This window comes from Parambassis ranga, chromosome 2 (assembly GCF_900634625.1).
Source record: "Parambassis ranga chromosome 2, fParRan2.1, whole genome shotgun sequence".
Lineage (NCBI taxonomy): Eukaryota > Metazoa > Chordata > Actinopteri > Ambassidae > Parambassis > Parambassis ranga.
The window spans coordinates 17,562,975-17,586,068 of NC_041023.1; the positions used below are offsets into that span (position 1 = coordinate 17,562,975).

The window sequence follows — 23,094 nt, forward strand, 5'->3', positions numbered from 1 at the left end:
GTAATTACAGTAAATGGTACAGTAAACAAGACATATGGACTGCAGCACAAAACCTGAAAAAGAATGATAACAGTAGCAGACAATATGGCAAAGATGATACTAGTCTGCTCTTCAGCTCTGTTGAACACTAGTGGTTTGACCATGATAATGCCCATGGACGAGAACAGTGTATGCACATCATGTTTGTCTGATCACATTACCAAAGAGATACTCAAAAATGTGCATACAATGGTATTTACAAAGGGTAAATGCGATAAACATTTATGCAGAAAGCCACGATCACTAACAGATCATTACAAGCCCGTTAGCAACATGTTAGCAAACATAGCCTAGTGAAACCTTACAGCTTAACCATCATTACTGCTTGTCTCAAAAATGTAATTCAACAACACCAACGACCTTACACTTGTTAAACTGGCTACATAGAGATGGAAAATAAATTACTGTCAAAAAAATAACAAAACACACATATAGCCTACCTTTCCAAGAGAAACAAAGTCCGCTTTGCTCCGTAAGGTTGAAAAGCAGCACCGATCACAGCTACACGTACACGAATCCTCTACAGGTGTGCGCAGGGTAAGACGAGAGTTTGACAGACATACCAACGGGCCAATGACTAGGCAGAGTCATTCACAATGATTGGATGGCGTTTTCAGAGCTCGCTAGCTTCCACGGATGATTAATTTTTTTTGACGTGAAAGAATTAAGGTAATCTGTTGTTATTGGCAAGGCATTAAGACAATATCAGGTTATATAGCAGAAAGTGCTACAGAAAATGATCTCATACCACATACCCCACCTTGTGCAAAACGGACTCACCAGTGACGTTCAATACTAAAACACTAAAGCTAGTTCTTAGCAACATTAGAAGTTAGCATGTCTGCCTCTTGAAACACTCACCATTTTCATCCTTTACAGGCGGAATGATGTAAACAAAATAGCCTTTAGCTAACGTACCTAAATATTATATTCAACTTTATTAAACTATTGATATGAGCCATTATATGACTTTGCTAGTAGCGGCTAACATCACCGACTACACGGTCTTACCCGCAAATCAGACGTTTTACGTATTGACGTATGGAACTTTAATATTTTTATTGGCTACTGTGTCAGCATAGGCCATCAAGTTCGTTTGCCCAACAAGGTAGGTAGGCCCACTTCATTAAACGAACACTGATGTAAATAGACTCATATTTAGTATACAGAATCTCTTTCAATTTGTGGAATACCATTTTATATTTAAATACATACATAAATATGGCCTTAATAAATATACAATAAATCCATATTTAAATGAATGTGACTATGAAATAAGTGAAAGTGAAATTTAAAATAGTAGGTTGATGAAAATAAATACATTCATTTAAATGTATTTAATACATTTTATCATTTAATTTTCAATTTTAATGTGCATATGTGGAGCCATGGCTGTCTTCAGATCAAAGAAACTGCTCCTGAACAAAGATGGAGGACACGAAAGCATGTAAAATCACATAAAACTTTATGACAAAAAATAAGAAAAAAAAAATCAATAATTCAATCCTTTCCTTCTTGTTTATTAGCTGCTCCGTGGAACTGATTAACTGAGCAGCGTAGGTGGCAGTAACATTCTCTGATGTGAGGCACCTGTTCCTCTCACCTCACTTCCGTCATAGAGAAAGGTGGCAGCTCACAGTGCACTCAAAGGGCCCAGTTTACATAATTTAATAGCACAGCCTTGACGAGCTCTGCAGCTGTGATCTTATCATCCCTCTCTGCTGACAGAACAGATTAACATTACAGCACAGATAACAGTGAAACATCTCTTTATTGACTTTATTTATTTAATTATATTTACATATAGAAAATGTTTGGCACATTTCTTTTTAAAGAATATCATATATTATAATCTGAACATTTTATGGCTTGATGACTTATTAGTTACTATTGTACATTGACAAATTGAAACCCAGAAGGCAATCTTGGCACTTTTGTCACATTCATCGGGAAACTCTGTCAATGGCAAGTGGGGTCAAAGTCTATTGTCTTTAACATGACTCCTGTCACCGCTCATGTTTGGGCATGATGTCTCCTCTGTCCACCACCACCGCCGTACCGGGCCTGCTTAGATCTTTAGGTGACGGATCGGCATAAAACTCAGCCACCAGAGGGCAGTGATCGGATGCTACGCCGCCCCACGACCAGTTATCTGGGATCCAAGGGTTGGTGAGGCCTTCACGCACCACCGTGCAGTGGCCTGTCAAAAGGGATAGACAGAAGGAGGAGAGTCAGTTGTATCTTTTGGGGGTGACTTTCACAGTGCCACTTTCCAAAAATAACCACATTATGCATCTACCTGAGTAAATCTTCTTTAGGGAGCGGCTGACCCAGATGTTATCCAGGCACCGGGTGCCCTGCGGGGAGCGGGTGCTGATGTTGGTGAACTGAGTGGACGGTATCAGAGCACAGAGCTTCTCCTTCCTCAGTATGTCCAGGTCTGAGCTCTGAGGCGGAGAGCCGAAGTCACCCAAAACTATCACCTCCTTCTCACCTACACAGACAGAGAATTATTCAAAATCCACAGATAAGATGCGACACCTGTGTAGTAAGGGCTGACAGACTGACCTTTGAGTTTTTCCTGGATGCTGGGAGAAAGGCGCTGACCCTTGGCTTCATGATCCGAGTTGTGGTTCTTGCCATTAGACTCTGCTGGTGAGGCCTGCATGTGGACGTTCACCACTGTCAGCTCGTATGAACCGACCTAATGAGAAAAGTTTATAACAGATCACACTTAAAAAACAGACATTTATGTATTTGTTGGTAAATAATGAATTGCTACTTACTAAAAAATGGGCCAGGTAGAGTGAAGGATGTGCATGATTCCCGTTGCCGTTGACAACAGGTGGCTCCAGGACGACAGCATCCTTAAGGTCAACGCCCGACAAGCTGTCCCACAGAAAGCCAGAGTAGCTGACTCCCTGTGAACAGAGGATTATGGGAAATGAGGTCAGACTTTATGATCTGCATATGCTTGGCTAAATGTGACATGATGAATGTAGGGCTGAATCTAAGGCATTCATAGGAATACAAGTGCTCTTTTTTACAGAGCTGTATGTGCCTTGAGGTGATCCACCGTTGGCTGACAGGATACTGTGTCAGGATGTTTTACACAGAGATGAATTATATGTGAAAGATCAGCCAACAAGGCTTAGTCACAGTTAGCAATTCGCTTCTTTTTTGGTTGTGATCATAAAACCATTCTGGCATTTATGAATAACCTTAGGTGTGGAGAAACAGGATAGTGAATAATAATAATGGTCCATATTGGCGTATCACAGATATGTCTGTATCAGGTTATATTTGGTACTTTGTACAAGTTCACAATCATCTGCAGCCCATGTAGCAGTGTTAGTATCACAGACGGTGATGGTGACCTAGCATGTTAGCTAGCCAGCTAGACCTAAACAGTATAATAATTATGGGCAGCAAACATTTTGATATTTAGAATACCGTTATTAGTCCCACAATGGGGAAATTGCATCTTAGACACATAGATTATTGAACCCACAAGGGAACTTAAAAAGTAGTTGAATACATTTTGTAGAAATACTGTGGTTATATGAGGTTAAATATATTCATATACTGGAATATCCACTTTTTAATTTCTAAAATATAATCTTAAACAAAATAAATTACTACAAAAATGTCAATATGTGCTTACACAGCCACTAAAATGGATTGGAAGTTTACTGTAGTTCAACAATGAGACTCCCACACAGCCCTTTCTGGTCCTACCTCTTCTGCAGTATTTATTGTGCTTTTGAAATATGCTGTTCCTACAACGTAATTTCCCTACAGGGATTAATAATGTAAATCTTAATCTTAGTCTTCTGTCTGTCATTCATCCAATCACAGTATACAATCTGCCATCTTCAAAAAATTCTCCACTCTTGCTCATCTTGCAGGCACCCACCCAAACACCTGGGACAGGCTCAGGCGCCTTCCTGCAGAGCGCTCTGCCAGGATCTGCACAGCCTGTCACTTGTTAGCAGTCTGAGTCGAAACCTTTACTGCTTTATTGTCAATCATTTGTAAATAGTAATTTTGTAAATGGTGAAGTGTCTTCTAGTAATATAATAACTGGCATACATTACTTTCTTACTGAGAGCAATAAAAGAGGATTTACACCATTTTCATGGAGGTGTCTCCATGATTTTATGTTGGAACAAAGTGTGACCTGTAAGTCTAACCACTATAATCTGGTTTCTTTTGTGGACAAAACCCTGTCTGCTCTCACTTTCCATTCCAGAGCAGGTACTGTGGGGATAGCTGAATGAAAAAAAAACCTGCAGACTGGAAACATTTTAATGATTTGACAGCTCTGGTTACAATATGTCTTTTGATGTGAAATTCTGTGCTGCTTTGGAAGAATAACAACATCATTTTTGGTGTTCATACCTTGCTGGAGTGTCCAGTGGGTTTTTCAGACACAATACTTTTCCATAGCCCTCGAGGCCATTTCCAATTCCGAACGCTGGCCAGTGTTCCTTGGTTTAACTCCACACAGAACTACAAAGCAAAAGAAGATGTCTGTGATTAAGATTTTTATCAACTGAAAACACACACAGTAAAAGTCAGTCAGTAAAATCTTTAAGGTTCTTAATGTTCTAGTTAAGTCTTTTCCCCTTTTTAGATGAACTCATGTATCTTTTGTGACAGAGGCCAGTTTTCTGCAGCAAAATAAATGATGTAATAAAGTAATACAATGTGTGTAAAATTGAAGTAAGTAAGCCAGATTTAGCAAAATAGGCAGGAACCATGATACTACCGCCACCATGCTTTACAGGGGATGAGGTTGTGATGCTCGGATAACATTTCCTATTTCTTTACACAAACGCTACTGCATGGAAAAGGCTCATTTATCAAATACAAATCACCTTCTATGCAAACACATAAAATATAAAACAATAGAGGAATGCGGTGGTCAACGCAATTACATCCACTGGAGTGGCTAACAGCTTGTTGAGTGTTGGTTGTGTTGAATCTTTTGCATCCTATTTATTTTTGTAATCATAATGTATTTATAGAAACACATAGTAGTTGAAAACAATACATTTCAACACAAAAACTTACAGATTTTTCAAACACACACAGATCAAGTTTTATCTAAAAAATTAAATGACAACATAACTTATGCTTGTAATCAGAAATGCATGACAAATTCAGTTTATAGTGGGTGTAGTTCTTTAGTTTGAGGGCATCTTAACCGGCTGTTGAAATAAAAGGAAAGTTTTGCTTAACAGTTTGAGAAACAATAGTTCAATGAACTAAAGTAGCCTCGTCTGACGGGGGAAATGCATGAGAAACAGGAAGCCTCTTGTGTCGACATCACTCTAAGTGGGCCAGTGGTGTAATACTGAAGGAAAACAGGCAGAAAGAAGCTCAGTGTGGAAATTGAATAACTAGGACAAAGGAGGAAGACTCTCTTTAGGCTTCACATCGCTGCTGTTGCATTGCCACTCTGACAAGACACCCGAGTCAGGAGATTGGCTGGCTGTGTCCTCACTGTGTGCATCAAACCTGATGTCATTACATCAGTACGTGAGTGTAAAAGAGCAACCACTCGTGGAGGTTTGCAAGTGTCAGAACATAATGGTAACCTTGCTGTTTGTTGATATTAGCTCTGCATTTGTCATACAAAGGAGAATAAACATGGTGTTTTGTTAACACGACACATTTTATGACCATCTCAATAGAGTTGTGTTGAGTGTACCTTTGAGTACATAGAAAGGTGCTACATAAACACAGACAGAACATTTATCTACTGGATAGACACTGTTTATAGAAACTACAGCTGGCTAGGTATAATGCTGATAATGATCTGTTGCTACAAGCAGTATCCACTGTATATGGATACTGTAATGGGAACAGCTGGCTTGTTAACATTGCAAACAGATATGATATGCTTGGGTGACAAACGTAGGTTGAACTGAGAGCAATATCAATACATTAAAGTATAATGATAAGGTATGCCTGAACATATATACATGTATACTGAATACGGTGATGTATTTTACTACAACAAGCAGCACTGCTACTAATATTGAATTCGATAGGGTCAAAGCCCCAAAATCTATGGCAGTACTGATATAGATATGTGGCTAATACAATAATATCTGCAGATCAATATATTGGTCAAGTTCTCAAGTTTAGTACACAACAAAGCTAAAAGTTTAACATAATTATGCTATCAAATATTGTGTTGGTCCCCCTTTTGCTGCCAAAACAGTCCTGACCCATGGAGGGCATGGACTCCACTACGCTATCCCTGAAGGTGTGCTGTAGTATCTAGGACCATGACGTTAGCAGATCCTTTAAGGCACACTGACCCAGTCATCTAGCCATCATTATTTGGCCTTTGTCAGGAAAAATGTCAAACTCACTAAAAGGATTTTAGTGAGTTTGACATTTTTCCTGTTTCTATCACATGAACTGCTGCCTAATATATCCCGCCCACTATTATCTATGAAGTGATAGTCAGTGTTATTCACTTCACCTGTCAGTAGTCATAATGCCATGCTTGATCAGCAACACTATGACCTGCATTGCACGCTCATCATCTCATCACCCAGGAAGCAGTTATGATTAATAATACAGCAATTTCATGCTGCCAGCAGGTTAGAAACTCCCAGCAGGATTTACTTTCCTTTCCCCCATTGAGCCTTTAAGACTGTACAGGGATGAATTGCTCCCCAAGTTTTTCTTTGCCAAAACACAAAACACCCTCATAATTCAGCCTGTAAGGACCAAAGTGCAGGCGCAGCATGCAGTCAGGGTCCTGGCAGGAAGCCCAGGAATCACCTTGCAGAGCTGCCAGCCTGGAATAAAAAAACATTGGCCTCATATCTCACTGCCAGCAACTGAATTATCGGATTAGTAAAATTGAATATTAAATAGCAGCACAGACGTAGATAATTGTTTTCCAAAGAAAGATTTGATGCCAGGTAGTCTAAATGAATAAGATGACAGAGAGTTGCATTGTGGGGAAATCTAGGAAAACACTGTTTGCACTGTACTAGGCTATAGTGATAGCCAAGTAATTCTCTTTAGAATAAAAACCGCATTAAAATAAAGCTAATGGTTTGCTAAAAGACGAAAATCTTGATCAGCACAGCTTTAAATTTTGACCAATAGGTCAGGGAGTCAGTTCTTTCCTTTCATGGTCTGCTGATATTTGCTTATCGTGGTAAAGGTTGTTATTTTGTCAGTATACTGTACGCGCACTATATGGACAAAAGTTTGTGGACTCCCGGCCACCATAAGTGTTTGCTTGTGTCGTACTCCATTGCATTTCAGCACACTACTGCAGATAAAGGAGAGAGGGTAATTAGCACAGCACAAATTACCTGCAGCAATCACTTCTCTCTTCCTGGCTTGTTGCCTAAACTACTTCCATTTAACTCCCTCCTTCCACTGACCTCCAACGAAGCCAACTCCCACAACCCTCTAACACCGCAGCAATTAGTCAATGACTGGAAGATGGAACTATTAGTCTAGAACCAGGAACATGTGGTTTGCTTATAGAATTCCACAATACATGGATTTATCAATTATAGATTATCAATCGATCAAATGCTGCAGATCTAGCAGACTGCAACATCAAGATTCCCCACACAGAGTAGCAGTATTATGATGTTGGACATAGTGTCCATTTACATAGAGTGCATGTCAAAAATATTGATCAACATCAGTATCAACATCAGTATTGTACAGAACCAAAAAAAAACACATCATTGGCCTTGTGTGGGTAAAAATATCCTTAGCCTCAGTCTGGATTTTTTTGTTGTTGCTCTCAAAAACTGAACACACTTGAGGGTTGAGAGTCATTTTTTCCATTTTGAATATTTCCAGGATTCCAGGATTGCTGCTGTTGTAAAGTCTATTCCCTCAAGTGAAGGCAATCATGGCCCCTCTGTCTGAAACGTTAGTAAAAGAACTGCCAGGGAGCCACAATGCAGAACTCTATGAACCTTCATCGGTGTGCCAGATAACTGTGTCGGGATTGCCAGCGTTTAGGAGTGTGTGTGTGTTTGTGCAAAGTTTTTTTCTTTCTTACAGTATGACTAATACTGACGGTGAAGCCTAACCACAGACAGGCAGACAGTGGGTTCCTTAGCGACAAAACAGAGTGAGGGCAACAATCTAAAAGAAGCACGCACTTGACTGTGTGACTAAATTCAACACATGTCCAGCAAACATGTTCCACTGAACCGCTCTCATGGGTATTTTTGGAAAATGTGCAAAAGTAAACGGACAATTAGCACACGGAGGCAGCGGAGGTAGTTAAGCCACTTTTTAGTATGGCATAAATCAAAGTGATACATGCTTTGTTCTAAATATATGAGGTGCAGCAGTAATTATATGTGAATAATGTGGTTAGCATCTACAGAGGGGCCTAAGGGGGTCACAGGTTAGCATAGTTTGTACAAGTGCCTCAAAACTCTCAAGTTATGTGCATCTTTTCATGACCTAAGCATACCACTCCGACTATGGACATAAACCTGTGTGTCTCATAGGGGAATGTAGAAAGTGTCCTGCTCTGTTCCTCACAGAGACCTCTGATTCAATTATAGAGCAGGAACTGGCAAGCTTATGAGCAGCTTGCTGCCTGTTACCATAGATACCAAAACAGACACATCCTCTTTTCTGTACAATGTGGACAGGAAGTGAGATGTGACATTTACAGCATAAATTCCATCCATGCTGTTTTATCAAGCACAACATAATAGTTTTAATGAAGAGTAATATACATTGCGTGTGAAACAGACTTTCCTCAGAATTACCGATAACAATAACAGGCTTCGGAGATGTGTACTGTGTGAATTAGAAAGACTTGGGTCCTGTGCAGATGGGAGGGTTACTGCCTAATTTCACGCGCAGCACTGGAACTAAACTTCTTATCCTGGGGCTTTTTTGGAATTGCCAAGGGTCAGAGGCACCAATAAATCCCACTGGAAAGAGCTGAGAGCTTCTGCTCAGGATGCATCAGAAGGTTTTTGGCAAAAACAAGTACTGCTGAAGATATTTAACACTCTTGTCTTAAAATTAGAGCCTGATCAATATATTGCTGTGTTGATTTTATCTCCATTGCACTATTAGCATGTACAGATGTGCTAACAGTAAGGTGCTAATAGCTTGTGAAATACATTGCTGCAATTTTACCATTGTATTATGAAATAGATTGCTGCCTATAGCTTGTCAATCTGTAGGTAAATACACTGCTCAAAAAAATAAAGGGACCACTAAAATAACACATCCTAGATCTCAATGAATGAAATATTTCAGTTGAAAATCTTATCTCATTACACAGTGGATTGCGTTGAAAACAAAATAACATACAAATGATCAATGTAATTCCTCAAGACAAGTCAAAATGAGGCTCAGTAGTGTGTGTGGCTTCCAGGTGCCTGTATGAACCTCCCTACAACATCTGGACATGCTCCTGATGAGGGGAGGGGTCTCTACCCAGACCAGATTAAAGCATCAGTCAACTCCTGGACAGTCTGTGGTGCAATGTGGTGTTGGTGTCTCAGATGTGCTCGATTGGGTTCAGGTCTGGGGAATGGGCAGGCCAGTCCATAGCATCGATGCATTTCAACCAGGGCCCACTGCACCAGCATATGGTGTCACAATGGGTCTGAGGATCTTATCCGGTTACCTAATGGAAGTCAGGGTACCTCTGGTAATAAGAAATAAATATGTGAATATAATCATATTGGCAATTGGCTAATTAGATATTAGCATCCTTTAGGCTAAGTATAGTAACATTGCATTTCTTAATTGCCAGAAGTCATATAAAATGTGCCTTTTCTAAGTCGAAAAACGAAATCATCTGAGTTTGAAATAGTGAAAAAAATAAATACGGTAAATCTATATCGGCAGGCTACGCTGCACCAAGTAAAGGGAAAGGTCGGAGAGAGAATGGATGGCATTTCTCATTCACTCAGCAGGAAAGAGATACTGCAGTGGAAGCAGATGAAAAGAGAGGGTGCTAATGACTAAGACAAGACAAGGGAAAGAGAAAGAGGGAGAAAAATCAGCGTGGGAGGCTGGCAGAGCGAAAACGCCGCAATGTGGACTACCACTTGTGCAGAGGTAACTCATCCTCCTACCACCTCCCTTCTGTCAGTTCAAAATACTCTACTGCTGACCTACTTCCCTTTTTTCTGAGCTCTCATTTCTCTGCCAAGGATCCATCTGGCAGGCGGTACAGAAAGTGACATGACACCCGCGCAAAAAGGTGTAAGGTCTGAGCGGGAACGCATCGGAATGCTCAAGTCGGCCTCTTGAACTCTGACATTTTATGGATATGTGTCATTACTGCAGTTGCTGTACATCTCTGCCGAGAAGTGGGCGATCAGATTGTACAGCGCAAACAAACTCCACTTGTTCAGTCTTCCTCTCATTATGCTGTCACATTAACATTGAGCATGCTCAGTGAGGTCTGTAGGCTCTGACATGTAGCTCTTGGGAAGACCGTTAAACTACAAATAGTTTGACTGATGTTCAGCAACAGCTGCTTCTCTAACACCATTGTTTATGGTAACACACACCTGAATGCTCCAGAGCAGCAAAATGTCAAAACATCAACTCAACTCAGCTCAACTCATTAAATCCTATGGAAATAGTAAGAAGGTACATGTTTTTGGCTTCATTTGTGCTACATTTTGCTGCATTTTTGTTGTTTGCCTTGTAGTAAGACCCAATACAATTTGAGGATTTTACATTTTTTAATGATTATTTGCTTAATTTTTGGACTGGTGACCTGTCCAGGGTGTACCCCGCCTCTCACCTGCAGATAGCTGGGATAGGCTCCAGCCCCCTGTGACCCTGCACTGCAGGACAAAGCAGGTTCAGATGATGGATGGATTTACTTAAGTTATTATGTTATTAAGTTATTATTTATTATTAAAAGGGTACTAACTTTTTGAACATGACTGTATTATGGTTCTGGACAGCAGCCAATAAGGGGATACAGGAGGTAAAACCTGTGTGATCTTGACACTCATGTCAACCAAAGTCTCTTGTTTCTCAACACAGCTGTACTATCTACTCTCCGACCCGTAGCAACAACTGCCATATTTATAGCACTGAAAGCACAGGAGTGTGCTAACACAGTTCAAACTCAACAAAAGTGGGCCAAGAGGCAGAAAACATTTACACATAGGAGACAGATACACAAACTAAATAGGGTAGAACATTTGCATAACAGCAATATAATAAATTACTGCTTCTGTTTCTGAGAGCACTTTTCTGAGTGGTGTACAGTAAAATGCTGCAAATCAAAGCCAACACTAGTCATTCTTCCCATCGGCCAGCACTCCAATTTACCTTATCAAGGGCCTCCCGCTCGAGCAGGTCCTGCACGGCCAGCAACTTGATGCTGAAATGAAAAGAGAAAAGAGGATGAGTTTAAAATAACATATTTACACTGTGGCCATATGAAAACCACATGAAACTACAAATTCATTTAGTGACTTCAGTTTGACCAAGATGGAAACAAGTGCACAGTGAAATACTACAAAAACACTTGCCATTAGCCTACTATCTAAGAATAGAGACAATATCAGCCTGTCACAGATATCATGTATATTGTCAGTAGGTGCTCTTAGGTATTCAGCATCACATAGTTCATGCTGCTTCAACTCTATGGTTTATAATAGAGTTATGTAGCATGTAGCAGATGGTAGAGCAGTGAGTCACATGATGGCTTCACACTAAGCTTGGGAAATTTATTTTTGGAAAATTCATGAATAATGACCCACATATTTTTTATTATAACTTTGACATTACTCACTTTATTTTGTCAATACATTAAAGTATTATGATATATACTGGTCATACACATCCCCCAAGAGACAGACATACAGTGGTCCATATGTGCAATATCATCGATTGTTTTGTAAATTATCTATTATTTCACATTTTAAATTGCAAGATTTTATTACAAATATTAGTTTTATACCTCAGTCAGCTTCTTTTTAAGGATATGCTGGTATTCTTATGGATGACTACAACTATGTGTTACTGTATAAATGATGTAATAATTAGATTTTGTGTGAATCTTAAGAATATTGGCTGAATTTTAACAACTGTATTTTTTGTTTCTACCAAAATATCAGTACTTTGTTAATGGCATTGTTAATGGCAAATAAATAAATAAATAAATAAATATTGGTTATTAATCCAAGTTCAGGTAATTCAGGATTTATTTTGCCCCCAGTTACCAGTTGGCTGCCATATATTGATTATTATTTGGTATTAGCGTGGGGTAGCTAGTGAGGTATGTATACTTTGTCCACTTACTGCACAAATATTGCCACCTGATGCATCACTATTTTTCTACAAAATAAGTAAATAAATATTCATCCAAAAAATATTATCTATATTGATCTGGAATTGAATGTGTTGCTGTAATTTTATCTTTAATGTAAAAATAAATAAACACCTTTCAATCAACCCCTCAACTTCAGCATAAACAGGGATGGAAATGTTTGCACATATTTGCTAACATGGACAATAATGTTTGATTTATGCCAAAAGCGGGTTTTTATTTCATTACCATGCACATGATTATGTACAGCAGTGAGATGATTTTTATGTTTTGTTTGTTTGTTTTTAAACTGGCATAGTTAATTAAGGCCCTTTGGACTGCTGTGCTAAATTCAATGCTCCAACACTATATATTGTGCCAGGTAGGAGGAGCCTTTACAGCCCAATAAACATTTATCTATTTACCTTTTAAATGATTTTCCAGACCAACAGTCAGCACAATAAAAAGCAATAAACTTCTATGGTGCTTTTTTTCTGCCTTCATCTGACACTGAGGAGGAGAGGAAAGCCTCTTTTTTTCCCCTGCATGTCAAACCTCTTATTATCATAAAGAGAGATTTAGTTAGCAGTAAGAAGGGAATCGAAGCCAAAAATCCTGCTCATTTACACTCACAAGCTTCCAGAGATTAATTTGTGCCATTTATCATATTATAGTATTAAGGCACAACGAATCATTCTGACACACACTGCTACAGTGCAGCAAGTTAATTTTACTTGATAAGAAATCCTAAAAATGAGATTTTCAAATCTAGAAATAGGCATATAGAAATAGGCTTTGACTTAAGATATTTCATCCTAGCCAGATTCTAGTTTTTGCAGTGAAGTTAGTGCATGGCAATGCTCTGACCTTATTCACCTCCTACATAGTAATCCCAAATCAGCCACACAGAAAATCACATTGTGTAACAGTCTTTTTCTATTAGTGAAGTACTGCTGCTGCCGATTCTGGGCATTACAGGGTCTCTATTATTACTCCAGACTCTCGACTCAAATTCACTAAGCTGAGTGTGGCAGCTCCGCTAAGGCTGAGAAGCGGCGGCAGCATTGCGTGTGTGTTTGTGGAGAAATTCAGCTGTGTTAAATCACTTCTGGAGCATTCAGGACAACATGGCTGACAGCATTTCACCTTCTCTGCTGTACAATCAGTTTGGAGATCAGCAGTAGGAAGAACACAGCCTGGGTCCTCACTGGGATGATACTTCCCTTTCCCTTCTACAACACACTTCCCTGCCTGAGAGTGAGCAGCCTCTATATCCAAAAGGACTTCCATTGTCATCCAAGCGTATTAGACAACTGTGCTTGTTGAAAACCGGCACCAAAATAGTGCATTCTGCCTTATTTCTGTGACCTTGACCAGACCAGCATTCTACCAGTAGAATTTTCAGCTGCCATGGTAACAACTCCTGTCCCTACAACAATATAATTTAATCTCGAAAGAAGAAACTTTGATATTTTTTCTTGCTGCTAACCCATGATGCAGTGCCATGGAAAAAAACTGAGCATGCTCAGACTGCACCTTTGCAAGGGATTTTTCTCACAAGCCAAATACGTGTTCTGCCGGAAAAAAAAAACCTACAATTTGCAACTCACGGTAATGTTCAATCATGTACGTAAGCTACACTTAGCCAAAGCCATTTAGTGCCTACAGACATTCTTTACTATAAATGGATCACCATGAATAATCCAGATTACAGTTCCAACTGTTTCTACTTGCCTGGCCTCCCGTTATGTAACTTCATGAGATCACAAGCAGAAACTTTGTCGCCTCTGAGAGTCCACAGATTGTGTTTTCAGAGCAAACAGGCCTGCAGTCACACAGACAATAGCCCTTTTCCTCTGCTGTAGGCCTGATCATTCCAAGACCAGGCTTAAACTCCTGCTGGTTAAGATCCTGATCCTCCCACTTCCACTGTCAGGCATTCAAAACCCTACACAGCCCTGAGCTGACCTGAGGTTGTGTTCAGAGGTATCAGGTCCTTCCATGCTGCTAAAGAAACATTTGGAACTTTTTTGTCAAACATTTGTCTAGAGTCAGAGTTGAGTCCCAGGTCACAGAAGATACAGATAAATTGTGTCTACAAGGAGATAATCCTGGCATAAATCAGAAGAAATGAAGACACACACAAATATGCAAACAAGAGTTGCGTGGACACTCTGTGACAGTATGTCTAATCCTTCAGCGTTACTGAACCTGTAATCTGCTGTTGCCATTCCCAAACACACACACAGCACGGGGAAGCAAAAACAAAATGTCTGCTTCAGCATTTGTCAGATTAAGGCAAATCTGAGGGCAGACACAAAGTTGCATAATCAGAAATGAGGAGCGCCTGCAGCAACGGGGATGACCTTGAACAAAAATAAGGCCTCAGAGGATTTTTCTAGCCCTGAAGGAGAAAGGGGCCGCTTAGCACACAGCCTGACTGAGATAATAAGCACAAAAATCACCGTTACACTTACTGCACCAGCTGAGAGGTGGAAACTGTTCCTCTTTCCGCCTAATATTTCTAGTTCCTCAACTATTGTAAACATCTAAAATGTCATCTTTTGAGGAACTACACACTATGAGTCAATGCATAATAAGAAGCACACATATTTGAATAACAATAAAAACAGAAGGACTAGTAATGTGCACACATCTGTACACCTGTTCGATCTAATCAGCCAATCACACGACAGCAACTCAATGCATTTAGGCATATAGACATAGTGAAGATGACTTGCTGACGTTGAAACCGAGAATCAGAATGGGAAAGAAGGGGGATTTACGTGACTTAGAACATTGCGTGGTTGTTGGTGCCAGTGGGGCAGGTCTGGGTATTTTAAGAACTGCTAATTTACTGGGATTTTCCACACACAACCGTCTCACAGAATGGTCCCAATATCCAGAAAAAAATCCAGTGCAGCAGTTGTGTGGGTGAAAATGCCTTATTGATGTCAGAGGTCTCCATTACCACAGAATCACCAACATTGGACAATAAAAGACTGTAAAAACTGCTCTGATGAGTCTTGACGTTCGGCTCAGAACTTGTAAACAACATGAAAACATGGCTCCATCCTGCCTTTAGGCTATATGTTTAGGATGTACCTTTAGGATGTGGTGAAATGCCAGTGGCAGGAATCAGCAGTGTGATGCTATCATGTCAATATGAGAGTAAAACTCTGAAGAATGTTTCCAACACCATGATGAATTAAGGCAAGGTTCTGAAGACAAAGGGGAGTACAACCCAATACTAGTAAAGTGTACATAATAAAGTGGCCAGTGAGTGTAGTGAAGCATTAACCATCTTATGTCAACCTCGCAAACGTTATGCAGTAGTTAGCAAGTTAATTATTCTATCATTCTATTATCTGAAGATAACAAGTGGGTTTCTGTTAACACAGAAATCAATAAAGTTCTTTTTTGAATGCGGAAAGTGCTTGTAAATATCAGACATTTTACCAGGAGCCTGACCGATATTGGTTTTCTGGGGACTATACCAATATGTTTATAGTAAAATATGCCATATACAGTACTAAAAAAATGCACGTGGCTAGCTATATACAGCATATACACTGATGCCAATATGTAATAATCCAGTATTGGCTGATAATAGACACATATCACTCTGGCAAACAATTTTTGATTATGACTTTGATTCTGATTCTGTTATCGTGACCTACTTTTGGCTAAAGCAGAGAAATGTGGCAAGCCTTGTTATGTCATTCATCAGAACTCCAAAACAGAACACAACACGACAGCATGACAAGTTTTCTGCAGTTTAAGCTTACATGTTAACATGATTAGAAGCTGCTGAATATATGTTTTTGTTAGCTAAACTGTATTTTATATTATTAACCCATAATTTAAAACTTTAGTGGTGATGCATCTTTTGTTTCCATCCTGCTGATTTATAGGGGAGTTGCACTATTGAGCGCCGTAGGTCACTGTGATTTGCTGCTCTGTGTTTAGAGTGCTGGTGCAGGAGACAAACAAGCCTCAGTCAGCTTTGTTTAGCAGGAGAAAACAGGTCTAGCAGCACTTTATTGAGCCATGTTAGCCCTCCTGGCTGGCAGGGCAATGCCCCCTAACTCACTGTCCACCCACAATAAAATGCTGCGCCAGTGGAAATTTCCACATGAACACCCCAACGTCAGCTCAGCAGCACACAGAGCTTCTTTTGCAGCGCACCGTCCCTCATGACCTCAGCCTTGTCCATGCTGGACATGACCCCTGTGGATGTCCATTGCTGCAAATGCAGATTCTACTTCTGATCTGCACGTTAACTCTGTGAGAGGATTAAATGAGTGTGCATCGCTGATGACTGACAAACTCGTAATCCCATCTACGACACGTGTGTCATACATCATGTCTGCAATGCAACAACACAGGGTGTGTGCACGCTGCAGTTAGGCCATACATGCAATAACAAAGCCTAGGAGTGGCTCTTGCACATAACCTAAATACAGTAAACAAATAATCATGAACCTTAATGCCATCTATGGTCACACAGAGGTTAAAGGAATAATCCAGGTGTACGATGATACATATGGTTAGCCTAGGTTAGCATAAACACTGTCCAAATTGCCATAATACACATTATTAAATCATTAAAAGCGCAAATGGTTTGCAAACTATAAAGCCTATAAAAGCAGAGAGTGATTGGTACCATGTGCAAATGTTGTTGGCATGCTATGTTGTTTTTCATAGCCACACCTACACTCTAATCCTTTATGACTTTATGGTGCCAGATGTTTTCATTTCTGAAAGAAGGCAAACCTGACCAGCACCGACTGGCTTCACTGTTAACGCTACCTCATTACAAAAAAAAAACACACTGCTGATAATACTGACAGAATACTAATCAAGGTAAATAATGGGGACATTTCTGTGTCTGCAAGCTGCTGGCTAGGTCCAGGCAAGAGAAAGAGAGAGTTAGTACCACAACACAGGATCAAAACAAAATTATTATTTCATGTTATCATGCTTGTTTACAGGGGAGAAAGCTAGATTGACATCAGTGAGGAAATCCCCGGGTGCAGCCAATCAAAGTTATTCGAATGCACGGATCAACCAATCACAACAGAGTATAAGTGAAGGTCAGCACATTGCTACACAGATATTTGCCAATAATCAATCAATCAATCAATCAATCAATCAATCAATCAATCAATCAATCAATCAATCAATCAATCAATCAATAATGTAACACCAAGTGTGCATTAAACTTTAAATTAACTTTACTAGTATGCAGATTGTAAAACCAGAAGTCAGAAATCAGGAGTATGTTTGTGCTTCTGAATATTATTAGATTAAAACACTTTATGTAAATGTAGTTTGTCAAACACTGGTGTATTCATCAGCTCTCTGTGAAGTAATGATAAGCTAAACAGCTGCAGCAAAAGCACATCTGATGTGACGATAACATGATTAACAAGACAGCAGCCGCTCAAAGACCAGGCAGCTTATTAACTGCTCTGTCATCTGTTAGCCGCCTCTGCTAACAGGATGAAGGAACGCTGGGAAATATGGGAAGTGAAAACGTGGACATAAGAGTGTGTTTAGTCGCTTAAGTGAAACTTGTTTATAAAAACAACTATTTGGTAATGAAAGAGGAAACATCTCTTAACTTTTCTGACAAAAAGAAGAAACTCCCCGCTCTGGGGATGCCAACTGTCCTTCCCCTATCACCGTCGGCTCTGTCAGCAAGGTCGGAGGTCGACCACAGACACAGCAAACTCACATGACTGTCACTGTGACCACAAAAAAAAGGAAAGTAAACAACCTAGAGTAACCTTGCGACGGCTTACGTGATTAAAATGCAAAAGCTGAGGTCTCCTTGACACGAGTCTCAAACACCACCGGCACTATTGACAGAAGAATGAGTCATACTAAATACACACTCATTTCTGTTGCTGACACTTGGCAATAAAAAAAGGTGACTCAGTCCAGGCAGCGAGAGCATCCTGCAGTTTATTTTAACAAAAACAAAGAAACAACAAACAAAGAAAAACAGCCAGACCTGTACAAATGTAAGTGCAACTAGCAATAATCAGACTGAGCAGATTAAATACCATCTTTCTCTGATCTTAGCATGTCAACAGTATTAAAGGTTTCATGCATCTACCTCATGCATACACTCTGATCCAGCCAGTCACAAAATTTAAGGCTAATTTTTAATGAATGAATTTTCAATACTAATGTGTAGACTTAATATCCTAATGCCTATCCATGAAATGATGATTTGGGGCTGTGATTTGTTCAAATTTGTCACCATTTTATACCTATATCTAGCCACAATATGCTAATATTTGGCCACAAACTACTAATCAGAGGCTACCATTTCTTAACTTGTGGGCATGATATAGTAGTTTGTTGGCCACATATCCAACTTTGTGGCAACAAAATATGAATGTGATGCCGCAGAAATATTTGCCTCAGAAGCACAATTAGCATTAATACTAAAGACAAGGCTTCCTTGAACTGTGAGGTAGCCAAGTTGCCTAAACAAATGAAAAGCACTTTTGACATAATCCTTTATGATAAGCTATTGTCCAGCCATACATAAACACATTATCTCAGATTAGATCACATCTCAATTAATATGAAGGGCTGTAGACATAACTTCCACTTCCCTACAGGCTGTGTGTGAGGCAGCTGATGACTAACATCAGCAAGTTTGCGCTGTGATGTGGCTGTGGCTGAGCGCAGCTTGCTGCGTAACCTTTGGTAAGCAGGAGTTCATTGAACTCTTGTAGCTCCGCTCTGCTTGTGCCTGTGCCTTGGAATAAAGCCAGGAAGTGTGTAAACTCAGAGCCTGGATCTTGTGATTGCTCACAGAGTGGAGCTTGAGCACTATGCAAACACACCCAATCTCCTCTACAGCATCCTCCTGCTCCTACCGCTGTCAACTGTTCCTTCCATAACAATGATCGGGACAATGTCAAGACTGTTAGCTTGGGAAAACAGGAATTGCTGGAGTTTTTTTTTACAAGAGGGTTGGATTGAAGATGGAAAAGTGGGCAGATATGAAGGAAAAACTGTTTTATCATAACACACACTATCCTTGTTAGGGTGGATGGGTCATATGATGCTTGAGGCTGCACCTAATGCTGTTTGCTGTGGGTGTGGTGGAGCTCTGTGGATGCCTTAATAAACAGGGATGATGGTTATAAACAGAAATCTGGATAAGAGGGTAAATGTCAAAAGACAGAATGATACGATAATAATGCTGCTGCTTGGTGTTTTGCAGTTAGATAAAATATATAATATCAATGAGAACAAGGGCAAACTGATCTGAATGATACAGGTGCCATAACTGCACCCACCTCTAATCCTAAAATCATAAATGTAAGCAATGAGACACATTTTATTGTGTTGGCACAACTTTATATATATAAAAAAAATCTGGGCACATTTTTGGTATTGTTTGATCAAGGAAATGCTGAACATTGCAGATTTTGATTATGAAGGGATTAAGGTACTACACTGGAGTAGGAGCAGGGCTCAACTTTACTGCCAGTGACACTTTTAGACATGTACAGCATGTACAGCATGTATGCCCCCCCTCCCACCTTCTTCCTCTTCCTCCTCCTATCCTCCACCAAACAAGCAGGTACTGAACACAACCCCAGGCACTAAAACTACCAAACCTCCTGCCATCCAAGTGTGCCAGCAGTCAAATAGATCACACCCCTTTCTAAAAGAAAGTGTGTATGTAGATTTAACAAAAAAACACACATGAGCAGAATTAATCAGCACATTAGAAGCATTTCTTGTTACTGTTGTGAACAAATGCCTGCAGAATCTCACTGAGTTAATCTGACACTGAAACTACATTTATCTGGATTTACCTGAAATGTATGTATCTGTTTACATGATAATGTGGTCGCTTTAACTGGTCAGTCACAGAGGGTGCTTATCTTCATTCAAATTATTATTATTTTTAAACAAGTGAGAAGTTGAATCACAGAACTTGCATCAGACTGAAAGTCCACCCAGATACCTGCTTCCTGGATATTGTTATTGGACTATATAACTCTGTGGGAGAGCTTATAGTGCAGATATTTAATGTCCCATAATAGCAGACATACGATCAGGTCCAACTGTACCAACAGCCTCACTGTCTAACTACACTGCACAAGACAAGAGTGACGGACTAGCCATTAGTCTGTCAGCTGCCATATTTTATGACAGAGATATTGAATTGCTGTGCAGACTGACAGCTGTGACCATATACCTGCTTTCTACAAATGTGTGTTAGGCCATTGTTTAACTTATAGGGATCATATTTGTGCTTATATTGTCCAAAATCTTTTGGCTGATTGACAAATCTGATATATTCATGTATTTTTTTCCAATTTATTAAATCAATTTAAAATATTTAAAGTTTTTTTTTGTCTACTAAAAGTCAACATGTGTGCCGTTCTTCTACTTGTGTAACTGTATCAGTGTAGCAGTCAGCAGTGGGCTGATGTGTCACCAATTGTCACACAACACCCAATGTACAACACATATACAAATATACAGTTATTTATCAGGGCTACATTCACCCATAATGTAGAAACACACTGTCTACAATCAAGGACCATTAGTTGTACTCACTCATTCTCCAGTAGGGTCATGCACACCACCTCTTTCACTCCCGGGTTGTTTGCCTTGTCACAGGAGCAGCCCTGCAGACTCCAAGTGCCCAAACGCACCACGGGCTTCCCGTCTCTCAACCCGAGCGGTGGCTCCACGTTCGGCCGCACGGACATAATTTGGGTCGGGCCTCCAGATGGGAGATCCGAATCGTCGCTCCTGAGACTGAATGAAGTCGGGCTTGGGTGGGATTTGTTGGTGCCGGTCAGCCCTCCGTTGGTGTTAGTGGAAGGTGCCCTGGAGCGCTCTACAAACACCTGGAAGCGGATCTTTTCCAACAGGGAGCTGTTGATGTGGTTGACCCTCACCAGGTCCTCGATGCTTTTAAACGGGCCGTGCTCAGCCCGATAGGCCACGATGTTCTTGGATATCTTCTCCGTGATGCCTCTGATGCTCATGAGCTGCGCCGGGGTGGCGGTGTTGATGTTCATCCCGGTATAGGATTGGTGGTCCAGGTCTTTACGTAGTGAGGACGGGGAGTGCTGGGACGAGCTGGTCCTGCTGGAGACGCATATTTCCAGTTTGATAGCCTCGAGTTTGGTGGCTCCGATCCCGCTTACAAGTGCCAGATCCTCCACCTTTTTAAACCCGCCGATACAGTCCCGGTACTCCACGATATTCTGCGCTACGATGCGATTGACTCCGGGTAGAGTCATGAGTTCCTCCTCGGTGGCTGTGTTGATGTTTAGCCGCTCCTGGTTAACCATGATGTGGCTAAAGTTGCATGCGGCGCTGAATTTGCGCTTGCCGCAGCTAAAGTCTGTGGGGTCCTTGGGGATGGAGCGGTGGCAACCCAGACTCCCACCCATGGCTCCGGCAGGTCACCGGGTCTCCGAACAGTTAAGCGGGCGGCGGCGGCGGCACGGAGACAACAGGCTGAAACGACAGCTGTGGAGAGGGGAGGAGAGCAGGACAGCCACTGAGTTACACACACACGGACGCAAACAGACATCACGCTCATTATAATCAGCTGATTTATAAAGCATACGCACCATACAGCAGTCAGAGCAGTCCTCGGGGCTCGTTACATGCTGCACGCAGCGGCTCTCTCCGTCCTCCGTGGAGGTGTCGTCTGTGTCTGTGTGTTCTGAGTGGAAGATAAAAGCCGGCTCCACAGTGTGGACTTTGCCCTCCAACTCTCCGCTGTTTGACTGAGCACAGGTCGGCCTCCACATAAGCTCATCTGACAGAGAGAAGCCAGCGTGCACATCAATACAAACCATCGCTTCCCAATGCGTCGACTCACACGGACACACACCGGAACACCTGACGGGTGCTTTTCAAAATAAAACAACAAGCGTTACAAATACACTGAACAAAATAAATATGTGTAAAAATTATTAAAGTAAAATTATTTAAGTAAAAATAATTATTATCTATGCATGTTAACCCTAAAATGACACATATATGCATATTATATATAGAATAAATAAATATGATACATTCCTACATTCTGTTAACAAATATACAAAAATATATTATTTCTTTTATTATTAATTTGTATATTATTTTTTGTACAATATATTTTCGCATTGATCACATGATTCATATTTTTATATATTATACATATAAATACATTTGCATTTTTATAATTATTATTTCGTTTTAACATGTAATTTTACCAAATAAAATGATACAATAAATGTATATGTTAACGGCATTTTCTCTCTTTTTCCAGTGCTAAAAAATCAATATAAAATTTGTTGCTTTTATTTTTTTAAAAACGATACTTCCTCCCTGAGCAGATGAGGCAGCGACAAGGGGCGTGGCTACATGTAATTTTATTGTTTTTCCTTTTCTTTTCTTACCGGAAAAGAGAAGTTGCATGTAAATTTTTATAAAGGCTGTATGCAAATTTAGACTGGGCTTTCATGCTGTTAGCAACTGGTCATTCTTTATCAATGCCTGGCTCACTTAGAAACAAACGGCTTATCTTAAAATGTAAACCAGGATAACAGGTTTAACATTTGCAGTCTTTAGAATCATGCCTGACAGACAAGTTCTATTTGTTTACATGTTAATTTGGTAAACAGGAAATCTCTTCTGTTTTTTTTAATGAAACTTTAAAATAAATAGATCCATTAGGCCCGAACAGTCTT

General features: G+C 40.2%; 1 protein-coding gene across 1 annotated transcript; it reads right to left on the minus strand.

Moving 5' to 3' along the window:
* Nucleotides 1-1,487: 1,487 nt before the first annotated feature.
* Nucleotides 1,488-22,241, minus strand: eepd1 (endonuclease/exonuclease/phosphatase family domain containing 1). Its single transcript, XM_028400796.1, has 8 exons — nucleotides 21,988-22,241; nucleotides 20,957-21,883; nucleotides 11,374-11,425; nucleotides 4,441-4,551; nucleotides 2,826-2,960; nucleotides 2,608-2,743; nucleotides 2,339-2,533; nucleotides 1,488-2,239 (listed from the first exon to the last, which is right to left on the minus strand). Exons 2-8 carry the CDS (start codon nucleotides 21,802-21,804, stop codon nucleotides 2,046-2,048), a joined length of 1,671 nt encoding a protein of 556 aa, XP_028256597.1. The 5' UTR covers nucleotides 21,805-21,883; nucleotides 21,988-22,241; the 3' UTR covers nucleotides 1,488-2,045.
* Between the last annotated feature and the right edge of the window lie 853 nt (nucleotides 22,242-23,094).

Excerpts from the sequence above, each read along its gene's own strand:
- eepd1 (XM_028400796.1), bottom strand. The coding sequence starts at position 21,804 with ATGGGTGGGAGTCTGGGTTGCCACCGCTCCATCCCCAAGGACCCCACA. Across the intron at positions 4,552-11,373 it reads AGCGGGAGGCCCTTGATAAG|TTCTGTGTGGAGTTAAACCA; the intron begins GTAAATTGGAGT and ends TTTGCTTTGTAG. Across the intron at positions 2,961-4,440 it reads CCACTGGACACTCCAGCAAG|GGAGTCAGCTACTCTGGCTT; the intron begins GTATGAACACCA and ends CTCTGTTCACAG.